The 14,679-nt window shown below is 48.3% G+C and overlaps 1 protein-coding gene across 2 annotated transcripts; it reads left to right on the forward strand.

Annotated features, from left to right (window-relative positions):
• The first annotated feature begins 7,757 nt into the window (after positions 1-7,757).
• On the forward strand, positions 7,758-11,779 carry Tmem216 (transmembrane protein 216). Of its 2 annotated transcripts, none has more exons than XM_042676142.1 (5): positions 7,758-7,830; positions 8,394-8,495; positions 9,187-9,279; positions 10,808-11,009; positions 11,263-11,779. In XM_042676142.1, exons 1-5 carry the CDS (start codon positions 7,818-7,820, stop codon positions 11,276-11,278), a joined length of 426 nt encoding a protein of 141 aa, XP_042532076.1. In that variant the 5' UTR covers positions 7,758-7,817; the 3' UTR covers positions 11,279-11,779. The 2 variants fall into 2 exon arrangements, with proteins under 2 accessions (XP_042532076.1, XP_042532077.1); XM_042676143.1 differs by having other exon boundaries at positions 7,775-7,844.
• Positions 11,780-14,679: the final 2,900 nt, after the last annotated feature.

The raw sequence follows: 14,679 nt of genomic DNA on the forward strand, positions 1-14,679 counted from the left end.
AGCCTAAAGCAGGAGGCTGAGGAGCTTTTGGGTTGGGGGAGATGTGCAGCACCCCCACCTGCAGAGAGAGAGGGAGGGAAGTTCCCCAGTGACTTCCATACCTGCCACCAGCATCTTTCCACCTGGCTGACCCTGAGTTCTCTTCTTTACAAAAACAGTAATGTAGTAAATAAACAGTCTTCCTGAGTTCTAGAAAACTAAGCATTTCCAGAAGATCTATAGTGCAATAGGACTAGATGTCGCTCAATAGTAGAGTGGTTGCTTAATGTGAGGGTACTTGTTTAATGTGAGGGTTTGATTCCTGGTACCCCAACAACAGGATACTACAGAATAAAATGACAGCAAGACCTATATTACTATAAAACTCTTCTCAAGTTCCAGCCAGACCATTCCTCAAAAGATAAAGACCAACAAGAAAAGCTTAGGAGATAAGTGTTTCTTTAGGCCTTTCAAAAACAAGCCAATATTACAGACAGCTTATCTGCCATGACACTGTGAAGTAAGTGTTCTGGGATATAAATTTGACCTGGTGAGCAATCCAGAGCTTGACAAAGAACAGACCCCTGACTTGACCCAGTCTGTTCATGGAGAATGCAATCAGATACCCTCTCCATTCAGTGGTCAAAATTCTAGCCAGGTTCTGGTGGCTCACACCTGTAATCCTAACTACTCAGAAGGCTGAAATCTATAAAGATGTTGGTTTGAAGCTAGCCTCAGTAGACTCATCTCTTAACTAGCAAAAAAATTGGAAATGGAGGCATGGCTCAAGTGGTAGAATGCCATCCTTGAAGGAAAAAAGGAAAGGAAGATATCAAAGCTCTGTTCAAGCCCCCCTGCTGGCACACACACATTAAAAAATGCTGTCCTACCTAAACCCTCACCCTTGCCAGTCTCTGCTTTACTTCTGGAGTCTCATGGACTTTCCTTCCCACATTGGCTTTGAACTGTGATCCTCAGATCCCAGCTTGTGGGTAGCTAGAATTACAGGTGTGAGCCACTGGCACCTGGCTTATACAGATTTAAAAGAATAAAATATATGAGCACCCAGGAGCCGGTGGCTCACAACTGTAATCCTAGCTTCTCAGGAGGCTGAGATCTGAGAATTGTAGTTCAAACTCAGCCCAGGCAGAAAAGTCTGTGAGACTTTTTTTTTTGTCAGTCGTGGGGCCTGAACTCTGGGCCTGGGCGCTGTCCCTCAGCTCTTCAGCTCAAGGCTAGCACTCTACCACTTGAGCCATAGTACCATTTTCTGTTTTGTGAGTGATTTATTGGAGATAAGAGTCTCACAGTCTTTCCTGCCTGGCTGGCTTTGAACTGTGAACCTCAGGTCTCAGCCTCCTGAGTAGCTAGGATTACAGGAGTGAGCCACTGGTGCCCTGCTGAGATCTTTATCTCCAGTGAACCACCAGAAAACAGGAAGTGGAGCTGTGACTCAAAGGGGTAGAGTGCTAGCCTTGAGCAAAAGAGCTCAGGGACAGTGCCCAGGCCCTGAGTTCAAGCCCCCAAAACAACAACATAAAAAGCATGAGCTAGGCATGTTGGCACATGTCTGTAATCACAGCACTCCAGCTGAGGCAGGAGGATCTTGAGTTCAAGGCCAGCCTGGGTTCCAAAACATAATCCTATCCTGTAGGGTAAGGTAGAAAAATTTTCAGGTGACTTGGACTGAGGCCATTAGGAGACTGAAACCACACAGTTTAAACATGGCAAGGTTAGTATTAATAATTATTAGCCAGGCACCAGTGGCTCATGCCTGTAATCCTAGCTACTCAGGAGGCTGAGATCTGAGGATCATGGTTTAAAGGCAGTCCGGGCAGGAAAGTCTGCTAGACTTTTACATCCAATTAACCACCAGAAAACTGGAAGTGGTGCTGTGGCTCCAAGTGATAAAATGCTAGCATTGAGCAAAATTGCTCAGGAACAGCACCTATCTCTCTCTCACACACACACACACACACACATACACACAGAATAATTAAACTCTGATAGATCAGGGACTTTAAAAATGTAAAGGGGAGGGGCTGGGAAGGTGGCTCCGTGGTAGAGTGCTTGCCTCTCATGCATGAGGCCCTGGGTTCAATTCCTCATCACCACATCAACAGAGAAAGCTGGAAGTGGTGCTGTGGCTCAAGTGGTAGAGCACTGGCCTTGAGCTGAAGAGTTGAGGGACAGCGCCCAGGGCCAAAATTCAGGCCCCAGGACTGAAAAAAAAAGGGGGGGGGGGACGTGACTCAGGAGAGACAGGATGGCATTCACTGTAGCCCACTGAGCGTGGGAGAAGGTCATGGGTTTGCTAAACCCACAGCTGGTTGATAGCTGTGGAAAGAAACAACCCATGGGCTACAGGCAAGTTGAGGCTGGTTGGCAGGGGCACAGTTGCATTAAGAATGGCACCTGTAGGCACAGGGCAGAACAATAGCACCCACACTGGGAGGAGTTCGGGAAGCATGCCACCAGGGGCCCAGCCCGTGGTGCAGATTCCATGAGGAGGAAGGCAGGAGTTCAAAGGTGCTTACTGTGCTTTGCCCTACCCAGATCTCACATGGAGGCCTTAGGAGCAGTCTTCTGGGCAGCAGAAGGCCTACATTGGTGGGCAGACATAACTGAGGGACTTGGGAAGCTGCTGTAGGAGCATGGTGACCACAGCTGGAGAATTTTGGGAAAAAACATTGAAGATATAGGTAACCAAAGCAGGCAGGGACTAGTGGGCAGAATTAGGAAGCTGCCTGGATGCAAAGTGTGCAAATCTATAGCATTGTTGACAAGATGACCACAACAAGGTGCCTAGACAATGTCTAAACTGTCCAGGGCTTTGCCTCCTGCCACAAAGCTGGAGCAGAGCAGATGAGTTCTTGCTGGAACCAGGGAGCAATGCTTTTCTTCCTGTCTCTCCAGTGCCCTCTACTGACAAAGATGCACATTGCACTTGCAGTTAGGGAGGAAGGTCAAGCCTTACACACAAAAGGTATTTATTAAGGATCACTGAGGGTCTGGTAACTGCTGTCTGTGCCAGGAAACCATGCTAGAAATTAAACAATGCCCTTGTAAACAATCAAAAGGCCAAAGAAGTTATAAAAACAATTATAAAATACTTTGAATAATCATAAAAATTTAGTATATCTTATTTTTTAAAAGTGTGTGTGTGTGTGTGTGTATGTGTGTGTGTGTGTGTCCTGCTCATGGCTATTGCTCTACCACTTGAGCCACAGCTAATTTGACGTAAGAGTTTTGTGGACTTTGAGCCACAATCCTCAGATCATCGCCTTCTGAGTAGCCAGGATTACAGGTGTGAACCACCAGCCTGGCTTAAAAGTTATCTTGGGACTCGGAATGTGGCTTAGTGGTAAAGTGTTTACCTAGCATGCATGAAACCTTGGGTTTGATTCCTCAGTACCATATAAACAGAAAAAGGCAGAAGTGGTGCTGTGGCTCAAGTGGTAGAGTGCTAACCTTGAGCAAAAAGAAGCTCGGGGACAGTGCCCAGGCCCTGAGTTCAAGCCCCATGACTGGCAAAAAAGAAATAAAAAGTTATTTTTATGTAGCTGTACAAAGGGTTTCATTCACCATATCAATTCAGTTTACCTTTTTATTTTCTTTCTTTTCTTTTTTTGGTAGCACTGGGAATCCAACCACAGGCCTCACACATGAAAGTATTACTAAGCTATATTCTCAATCTCTTGTTTCACTTTATGAGCTAATTTAACCTTGATACCCAGCTTCAAAGGTCCTTTCAAGAAACTATAATTACAGGCCAATCATAAATATAATTAGCAAAAACCTGAACAAAATACTAGCAAAGGAAATCCAGGATAAAAGATGTATCTGCTGTCTGCTAATGGCTCATGCTGATAACCCTAGTAGCTATTTGGGTAGGTTGAGATCTAAAGACAGTGGTTCAAAAGCAAGCCTAGGCAGTAAAGTCCATGAGACTTTTTTTTTTTTTTTGGTTGGTCTTGGGGCCTGAACTCTAGGCCTGGGCGCTGTCTCTCAGCTCTTAAGCTTAAGGCTCTACCACTTGACCCACAGCGCCACTTCCAGGTTTTTCTGCTTACGTGGTGCTGAGGAATCGAACCCAAGGCCTCATGCATGCAAGGCAAGCATTCTACCACAGAGCCACCTTCCCAGCCCCTCCATGAGATTTTTATCTCCACCAGAAAGCCAGAAGTAGAGCTGTGGCTCAAATGGTAGAGTGCTAGTGTTAAGCACAAAGAGGCTCAGGGACAGTACCTAGGCCCTGAGATCAAGCTCCAGGTTCAGGAAAAAGATATCTGTGTTGGGCCTAAGACCATATCTGGTTGCAGTGATTTTCTAGGACTCACAGGACTTGGTGTAGAGTTATATTCAAGGTTATAATTTTTCTTTTCTTTTTTTAAAATTTTGTCAGTTGTAGAGCTTGAACTCGGGGCTAGGGTGCTGTCCCTGAGCTGTTTCGCTAAAGGCTAGTGTTCAGAAACTGAGTCATGATTGTTAGGAAAGATCAAGCAGCCAAAAGGAGAGAAAAAGAAGGCAGAGACCTCAGCAGACCAGAACAGACTTTAATCATGGCTGCAGACCGAACATCGAGAAGTATGGAAAACGAAGAGCAGGGAAGGAAGGGTCTGAAGTACAATTTGTCAAGGGAACATGTTGAACTGAGTTAGGGTCCAAGTAGCAGTCACGTAGACATTACAATGAATGTTTGGGTCAAAAGGCCATACTGCCATCTAGTGTGACTGAGAAGAATGGTTTAAATTCAGGTGAGTGGGGGAAGTTTCTGATAAGGGGCAGGTGGGGGGAGCTCAGTGGGCCATGGGAGCAATACTGGGTTATAAAAAAACAAGGCTTCCCATCAGCTAGAGAAAATATGCACACAGTGAAGTCCAGAAGAAACCGGAAGCTTCCAAGATTCCTCTCCTGGAGGCACTGTCCAGGTTGTGCTTACTTCCTCCAGCAAGGTGTTTAGGCAACTTCTGTGGAATACTGTCTACAGAAGAAACTCAGAGATTCAAAGTTCAAAGTTTTGGGGTTTTTTTGGTCAGTCGTGGGGCTTGAACTCTGGGCCTGGGCACTGTCACTGAAATCTTCAGCTCAAGGCAAGTGCTCTACCAGTTGAGCCACAACTCCACTTCCAATTTTCTGGTGACTAATTTGAGATAAGAGTCTCACTGACTTTCCTGCCTGGGCTGGCTTTGAACAGCAATCTTCAGATCTCAGCCTCCTGAGTAGCTAGGATTACAGGCTTCAGCCACTGGTGCCTGGCTCAAAGTTCAAAGTTGTGGAGCCTGGGCGCTGTCCCTGAGCTCTTCAGCTCAAGCCTAGTGCTCTACCACTTGGCCAGTGCAACTTCTGGCTTCTTTCTGTTTATGTGGTACTTAGCAATCGAACCCAGGGCCTCATGCATGCGAGGCAAGCACTTTACCACTAAGCCACTTTCCCAGCCCCAAGTACAAAGTTTTTTGGGTTTTTTTTTGTCGGTCGTGGGGCTTGAACTCTGGGCCTGGGCACTGTCCTTCAGCTCTTCAGCTCAAGGCGAGCACTCTACCACTTGAGCTACAGCGCCACTTCCGGTTTTCTGGTGGTTTACTGGAGATAGGAGTCTCACAGTCTTTCCTGCCCGGGCTAGCTTTGAACCGTGATCCTCAGATCTCAGCCTCCTGAGTAGCTAGGATTACAGGCGTGAGCCACCAGCGCCCGGCTCCAAGTACAAAGTTTTTATGGGACACTAACCACCCCATTCCTAGAATGTACCCAAATCCCAGACTCCCTGAAGGAAAACAGGGGTTCAGCATGTCACTTTTTCACAGTTCGATGGACTGGTGAAATCCTTTCACAGTCAAGATCAGAAGCACCAACCCTGAGTCAACCTTGAAAACACCTTTCTAGAGATTGCACTGTCAGGTCCACTGCCAGGCTTCTTTCTGTTTATGTGGTACTTAGCAATCGAACCCAGGGCCTCATGCATAAGAGGCAAGCACTCTACCACTGAGCCACCTTCCCAGCCCCTCAGGTTTGCTATTTTAACTCTTTCCTGAACAAGATTATAACCAAATGGATGTTTCCAGAAAAGGAAGACAGGTGACACCCTTGGAAAATCAATATAATTCATCACAGCAGAATAAGAGGGAAAACTGTCATCAAAATACTTACAGAAAAAGCACTTAACAAACTCTCATAAGCCTTTCAGATAACTGGGAAAGGAAGACACTTTATTAGCTGGACAGTATCAACTGTGGTTCCAATATGAAATGTTCTTCACAGATTATGTATTGAATGCTTGGTTCCAAGCTAGTGGTGCTATTTTGGGAGGTTCTGGAAACATTAGGAGATGGGGCCTAGCTAGAGGAAGTAAGGTCACTAAGGAGATGCCTTAGAAGGTTATACAGATTCAAAGACAGCAGCTTCCTCCCCATGATCTCAGGCAGCCATGCTATCTACCTATCTCTCACCATGAGGCAGAATTAATAGAGCTGAGGACTCTGGGCTGAAATCACTAAAATCATGAACAAGGATAATTTCTCTCTTTAAACCAACACTGTATCTGAAAAGATCGATAACGAATGTGGGGTGTGACTCGAGTGGCAATACTCTTGCCAACATGAGGTCAAAATAAAAACCACTTCTCCTAACATAATGGCAAAAGATCAACCACTTCTTCCAGAGGTTAGGAATAAAACAGTTTAACTCCCAGCACGGGAGGGGGGGGGGGGGAACGACAAAACAACACAAAGAAATAAAACAATGTCTTGTTACCACAACTTTTTTTTTTTTTTTTTTGGGGGGGGGGGGTCCGGTCGTGGGCCTGAACTCTGGGCCCCAGAGGGCGCTGTCCCTCAGCTCTTCAGCTCAAGGCTAGCGCTCTACCACTTGAGCCACAGCGCCACTTCCGGCTTTTTTCTTTTTGCTTATGTGGTGCTGAGGAATCGAACCCAGGGCCTCAGGCATGCAAGGCAAGCGCTCTACCACTGAGCCACCTTCCCAGCCCCTGTTACCACAACTTCTATTCAACATTATACTGGAGGCTTCAGCCAGTGCAATGAGGCAAGGAAAAAACAAATGAAGGTGTGGGGAGTGACAAAAGACAAGGTAAACACATTTTTGTGGATTACACGACACGTGCGTTCATAGAACGAAACAGCTGGGGCCACTGTCTCCCGCTACTCAGGAGGCAGAGATGTGAGGATCGCGGTTCAAAGCCAGCCTGGGCAGGAGAGTCCGTGAGGCTCTTATCTCCAGCCAACCCCCATCAAGCCGGCGTGGAGCTGTGGCTCCGGTGGTCGGGGCCGGCGCCCAGGCCCCTTTCCATCCCCGCGGCGTAGCTGCTCAGGGCTCCGCTCCGGGGTTCGAAGCCCAGCTCACACACCACCTCCCGGGGCCGTCGTCCAGCTCCGCTCCTCGGCCGTTGGGCCCCGTGGCCTATCTGTGTTTTTCCCGCTCCATTTCCGGCTGATCTGGCGTCTTCCAGCAGGACCCCGGGCCGGAAGCCCGCCGCAGGGAGGAGGAGCGGCGCCACGCAGAGCACAGCCGCGCACGCCGTTCCTCAACTGCCCATTTCACCCCCAAACCCTGCAACCTGCGTGTGGGGAGCCGCAGGCCGGCCCTCGTGCGGGGGACCCGCCGCGGAGAGCTTCGCGGGAAGGCTGGCACCCCGCCCTGCGCAGGCGCGGTGGGCCCGCGATGTCCCCGCCCCCGGGGTGGGGGGGAGAGGCGGCCTGGCCATAGAGTCCAGAGCGCAGCCAGAGAGGCCAGACACCCGGGCCGCTCTGTCATCCGCTTCCGGCAGCGCCTCGCTGCCCCGGGAGGGGCTGCTGCCGCGTACGCAGTTTCCATGGGGACTGAAGATGGCGCCGCGAGGTGAGATTCTGGAGGTGTGTGAGTCGCTGGCTCCCGTCCCGTCGGTGTACTTGCAGTTTCCCCGCCTCCCTGCTCCCAGAGCTCCAGCGACACCCCCATTCTGCAGGCGGGGACGTCGCCCCTCGCTTGTCCACAGCGAGCCCCGCCCACCCAGAGTTCCCGAAGGTCTTGTGCGGATCGCGAATACTGTGCCCCTAAACCCTTGGCTGGGCCTGCCTCAGCCGTGGCTCAGCTGTGAACAGCTGCCCTCAGCCGGGTAGGTGATGCTCCCAGAGCCCCCCAGGGCCAGATCCGCCGCGATGACCCGTTACCCCTTGACTGCCTTCCCGAAGCCCAGGGTGGAGCTGGATTGTAAGTCCTGGTGGGCAAGAGGGGCTCGAAGGAGGCCTCGCCCCACCCAGCCAAACCCTTCACACACACACACCCCCCACTCCCTGCAGAATCAAGAGTGCCCACAAACGGCCCGCCCCGCTCCTCTTGGCGATTTTCTCCCGTTAGAACAGCACAAGGAACTGATCTTGAGCCGTCCTACCGCCCATCCTACAAGTGCCTCTGTTTTTCAGGTAAACGATTATCCTCCACCCCTCTGGAGATCCTGTTCTTCCTCAACGGGTGGTATTATGCTACCTATTTCCTGCTGGAACTCTTCATATTCCTGTATAAAGGTAAGACTGGACTTTGCTTGCCCCTGCTCCAACCCCCCTTTCCCACTTTAGCCCAAAGCCTGCTTTCATCAAAAACCGTCTTATCTTCAAATCCTTCAGCAAGAATTTCTTTTTATTTTTTTTTGTGCTGGTACTAGGGCTTGAACTCAGAGCCTCATTCCCCTTCCTTAGCGTTTTCACTTAAGACTGTCACTCTACCGTTTGAGCCACAGCTCCCACTTCCAGCCTCTTGCTAATTAGTTGAAGAACCTCAAAACTTTTCTGCTTGAGCTGGCTTTAAACTGGGATCCTCAGATCTCAGCCTCCTGAGCAGCGAAGATTACAAATATGAGCTATGGGCATATGGCTAAGAATTTCTTGAGTTTGGAAAATAGGACCTTTTCCCCACCCCTCTCTACTGAACTCTTCCTTAAACCTATTGGTGACCCAAAGATGCTGTTCAGTGGTGTACACGTGTATGTCCAGTCAGTTGGGGAAATGGAGTCCTCACAGGCTCAGGAGTAAAAGCCTGCCTCTAGTAGTCAGAGTTGTGCCATGAGTTAACTACCCTGCAGCTGTAGTATTGCCGCTGCCTTCTAGCTACTTCATGGAGCACTAAGACTGATGTTCTCACTGTTCCTAAGTGCTTGGCAGTTCTTGTGGATGTCATTCGTTCTTACAAGCTTGCAGACTCTGGCTCTTGTATTGACAGGTCTGTTGCTGCCATACCCAACAGCCAACCTTGTACTGGATATGGTGATGCTCCTCCTTTATCTGGGAATTGAAGTCATTCGACTGTTTTTTGGTGAGTTTTTATCCAGAGAATATTTCCATTCCTTATGGAACAAGCTGGTTCCTGTAACTTAATTACCAAGATCATGTCCATAACCTGGACTTGGTATCAGAGGTCGGATCTGGAAATGTCTCCCATTACTTCCTCTCTGAATCTTCTAGCTGCTGTCTCCTATTTTGGGACAAGATATACTTCTGTTGCTCTGTAGGCTCCGAAGCAGACAGTAGTCTGTGCCTGCTTCCTCTTGCTGGTTTTGGTGGGAGAACAGATTGAGCTGTTCTCACAACACGAAGCTCCCCACCTCTCTGATTAAGGAGTTCGGGTTTGAAACTAGAGTTAAAGTGTAAACTGAGAAGAAAAAATACTTGCAGCACTTATAAGAAAGGAAAGTGGGGCTCACATATACCACTAAGGAAAAGATGAAGTAATGTGAAAAGTTGCTAAAGAACACACACACACAGTTTTTTTTGGCTGGTCCTGGGACTTGAACTCAGGGCCAGGGTGATGTCCCTGAGCCTTTTTGTGCTCAAGGCTGGCACTCCACCACTTAAGCGAGAGCACTACTTCTGGCTTTTTCTGAGTAATTTATTGGACTTTCTTTCCAGATGGCTTGGAACCTTGACCCTCAGATCTCAGCCTCCCGAGTAACTAGGATTACAGGCGTAAGCCACCAGTGCCTGGCTGTTTATATATTTTCTACTATTATTTTCTGTAGAGAGACAGACAGACTGAGTTTTGCTTTGTAGCCCAGGCAAGCCTTGAATTCATAATCAGCCTGCCTCAGTCCTCCAAGTGCTTGGATTACAGGTGTGTGCCATCATGTTTTGCTTGATCATGTATTTATTATTATTTTCAGAACTAGGGTTTGAACTCAGGATGTTACATTTGTTAGGCAGGCCTTCTACCACTTGAGCCACACCTCTAGCCCTTTTTTGTCATCCATGGGGCTGGAACTCTGGGCCCGAGCACTGTCCCTCAGCTCTTATAGCACTCTACCACTTGAGTCACAGAGCTACTTCCAGCTTTTTCTGTTGATGTGGTGCTGAGGACCTCATGCATGCAAGGCAAGCACTCTACCACTGAGCCACCTTCCCAGCCCACCTCTAGCCCTTTTTGCTCTGGTTATTTTTAGTATAGGATCTCATTTTTTGCTCAGGCCAACCTGCACAGCAATTCTGTTTAATCCTGTGATGACAGGTACACAACACCACACTCAGCTTTTTTGTGTCAGGGATGGTCTTAAACTTAAATTCCCAATCTTCAACTCCCAAGTAGTTACAGTCATAGATGTGAACCACTTGTGCCTGGCCAGTGTTACTTGATTTTTTATTATTTGTCTGGTACTGAATAATCAAACCCAAGGATTCATGCATGCTAAGCAAGCACTCTACTGGTAAGCCATATTCCCACTTTTAAAGGTACAACTTCCCACACAAATCATTTCCCTCTGCTCTCCAATCCATCATATTCCATCCACCTTGCCCTTGGGGCCAGGGAAGGCAGGCCACTTGGAGGTGACTCCATGGGCTGTGTCTGACAGGTACAAAGGGAAACCTCTGCCAGCGGAAGATGCCCCTTGGCATTAGTGTGGCCTTGACCTTCCCATCTGCCATGCTGGCCTCCTACTACCTACTGCTACAGACCTACGTGCTCCGCCTGGAGGCCATCATGAACAGCGTCTTGCTCCTCTTCTGTGGCTCAGAGCTGCTGCTTGAGGTGCTCACCCTGGCCACTTTCTCCAGGTACTGCTGCTGAGGGCTGGATCCCTACCCCAGGGAGGGATGTGCTGTTCTCCAGAGGCTCAAGGGGTCCGGGGTCCAAAGCACTAGATAGAAGGGGTTGTCTGGACCTGCGTTTCCTGTGTTCAATTGGAGAAAGTATCTCTCTCAAGAAAGAGATTCTTGTTTTTCTGGGTCCAGAAGACTTAGAATGTAGAATAGCTCAGGCCAGTAGCTTTTGTTCCCAAGTCTTTTAACACTTTCTTTCTGTCATCAGTATGGACAGGATCTGAGGCCGACAGCACACATACTTCTGATACTTTACACCTGTGGGAAGTGATATGTCAAGCTGGCCTTGGAAAGGTTGTGGAGCTTTTCTCCAGTACATACACCATCAGGCAACAAGCCCACCAAAGGCCAGTGAGCAGCATCTTCTAAACCAAGAGCACCAGCCACACTCCAGTACAGGCTGGGCAACGTGGTCCCCACCCGGGGCCGTCTCAGAACCGTTTCCTGCTCACCTCTCTCCTTTGGATGTCATGGCCAAAGCAGCTGGTGTGGACCATGTATGCTCCCTGGGCTTTCGGCAGGCCTGACCCACATGCCCTCATGTATGCTGAGCCACATCTGTCTGGCATGCACGTGGAATGTCTCACGAAGGTGATGGGAAAGCCCCCTGCCCCACTGCTCAGGGACACTGAGCTCCAGAACCTTTTTTAGTAGCTCATAGTGTTATTTTTCTATTCTGATCATGAAGCGAACACTACTTTATAATAAATATGTATTTTCTGTTGTGGGGTGGTGGCCTTTTCCTTGACACCTGTCCTTTTGGATTTCATCCCGTCCAAGAGAGCATAGACACCGTCCCAACAGTGTGTCCTCAGGCTGTGTTTAGGTGTTACACTGAGACGCAAAGGCAGCAGTGCAGGTGGCCCACTGCCTTAGACTGTAGTTTAACTAATGTCAGAGGAGTTGCCACCTTTGTCTTCTTCAGGTCTCATGTGCAAAAGACTGGAATTCCTCTGTCTCTGCCACAAAGGCAGAGGCAACTCTCGTTCTCGCTCTCCCTCTCCCCCCGCCTCTTTTGCTCTCGCTCTCTCCTCTCTTCTCTCTCTCTGCTGGTACTAGGGGCTTGAATTCAAGGGTGCTGTCCCTCACTTTTTTCAATCAGGGTTGGCGCACTACTATTTGAGCCACTGCTCCACTTCTGGCTTATTGGTGATTAATTGGAAATAAGAATCTCAGACTTTCCTGCCTAGGCTGGCTTTGAACTACAATCCTCAGATCTCAGCCTCTGGAGTAGCTAGGATTTTAGGCATGAGCTACTGGCACCCAGCTCAAAGTCAGCATCTTGTCTGTTGTTACTTGTAGATCCTTTCCAGGGAGAGCTATGTGGAATTGGAAGTAGCGGATTCTAAACTTACCAAAAAAATAAATTGAGCCAGGCAAGCCAGGCATCGGTGGCTCACGCCTGTAATCCTAGCTACTCAGGAGGCTGAGATCTGAGGATCACAGTTCAACACCAGCCTGGGCAGGAAAGTCAGAGAGACTCTTATCTCCGATAAACCACCAGAAAACCCGAAGTGGCCCTGTGGCTCCAGTGGTAGAGCACTTGCCTTGAGCTGAGTTCAAGCCCTACATCGCCGAAAAAAAAAAAAAAATCAAACCAGGCAGAGTCTCTTATCTCCACTTAACCAAAAAAACAAAAACAAAAAAAAGCCAGACGCCAGTGGCTCACGCTTGTAATCCTAGCTACTCAGGAGGCTAAGATCTGAGGATCGGGGTTCAAAGCCAGCCTGGGCAAGAAAATCCGTGAGACACTCATCTCCAATAAACCACTAGAAAACCAGAAGTGGTGCTGTGGCTCAAGTGGTAGAGCGCTTGCCTTGAGCTCAAGAGCGCAAGGACAGTGTCCAAACCCAGAGTTCAAACCCCACAACCAACCAAAAAAAAACAAAAAAACCCCAAACACTGGAACTAGAAGCATTACTCAAATAGCGCTCCAGACTTGAACAAAAAGGTGAGCAAAAACACACAAAGGTCCTGAATGCAAATCCTAGTAATGGTACATATACAAAATACTGAATTAATGACAACACACAGACATTTAGTGCTAGAGAATAGGCTCTACACATGTGTCTTCTCTCTTTCCCGGAGTAGCCATGTTTAGAACTATCCCTGTCAACTTTCTAGATACTAGCTATGTTTTTCAGCCTCAAGAAGCCACCAGGAGCTAGGCACCAGTGGCTCATGTCAGTAATCCTAGATAATCAGGAAGATGAGATCCAAGGGTGGAGGTTTGAAGCTTAGACCAGGCAGACAAATCTAAGAGATCTTTATCTCCACTTACCCAGCAGGAAGGTAGAAATGGAGGTATAGTTCGAGTGATAGAACACCAGCCTTGAGTGAAAAAGCTAAATGAGAACACAAGACCCTGAGTCTAAGCCCCAGTTTTGCCCCCCCCCCCAAAAAAAAGCCACCAGAAGCTATAAAAAGACAACATTCACTTTAGGAAACATTGAATGAGGCCCTCTATTTGATGAATCCAGAATATCTATCCTTCCTCAAAGGAAAAGGTTATTGACATTTAAGTTTAAGCTTTCTATGCTGGATTTGAACTGATTTTTCCCCCCAACTGTTAAAGCTTGTCACTTCCTGTCACTACTGATTTTGTTCTTTTTTTTTGGTCATGGGGCTTGAACTCTGGGCCTGGGTGCTGTCCCTCAGCGCTTCAGCTCAAAGCTAGTGCTCTACCACTTGAGCCTCAGAGCCATTTCCAGTTTTCAGGTGATTTATTGGAGGTATTGTCTCATGACTTTCCTGCCTGGGCTGGCTTTGAACAATGATTCTCAGAGCTCAGCCTCCTCAGTAGCTCGGATTACAGGCGTGAACCACCAGTGCCTGGCTATTTTTGTTGTTTCTTATACCTCTGAGCCCTTGGCCTCCAGCTGCCCTGAGTCAACCTAAATACTATGCAGGACAGAAACAACTGAAAACAAAATGAAGGTAGTGAAGGACAGGAAGTCTTGTTTTCTTTTTGGGTCCGGTCGTGGGGCCTGAACTCTGGGCCTGGGCACTGTCCCTCAGCTCTTCAGCTCAAGGCTAGTGCTCTACCACTTGAGCCACAGCGCCACTTCTGGCTTTTTTTCTTTTTGCTTATGTGTTGCTGAGGAATCGAACCCAGGGCCTCATGCATGCAAGGCAAGTGCTCTACCACTGAGCCACCTTCCCAGCCCAGGAAGTCTTGTTTTTGAGACAAGGTTTTACTACTCAACCCAAGCTTGGCTCAAATTCTTCGGCCTCAGCCTCCTGAGATTTTAAGTGTGTACCACTATTCCCAACTGGAAGAGTCAATGTGGCTAGAGGATCTGCTTGGTGTGAAGCAAGTCACTTCACAGCTCTTACACACCTGGAGGCACTAGTGTTCTTGGACCAGCTGCTTGCACTCATGGCTAAAATTGGCAAGTAATTGCCATGCTCATTTCTGCAGGCTAATGTCTGCCCAGTGCAGAAGGTCCACACCATGGCAGCAAGCAGAATTCATCCAGTGTGGAGCAGGTATTTGATCCATGTATGAGTGAGGCTGGGTATACTCAGGCATATATTTCTCTGAAATATATAGTTACATCCTATGAGGCAGAAGGAAATTAAGGGCACTCTGTTTTAGAGACAGAATTGAAATTTGCAGTTAAAT

Source organism: Dipodomys spectabilis, unplaced genomic scaffold, assembly GCF_019054845.1.
Source record: "Dipodomys spectabilis isolate Male_0828 unplaced genomic scaffold, ASM1905484v1 ptg000030l, whole genome shotgun sequence".
Classification (NCBI taxonomy): domain Eukaryota; kingdom Metazoa; phylum Chordata; class Mammalia; order Rodentia; family Heteromyidae; genus Dipodomys; species Dipodomys spectabilis.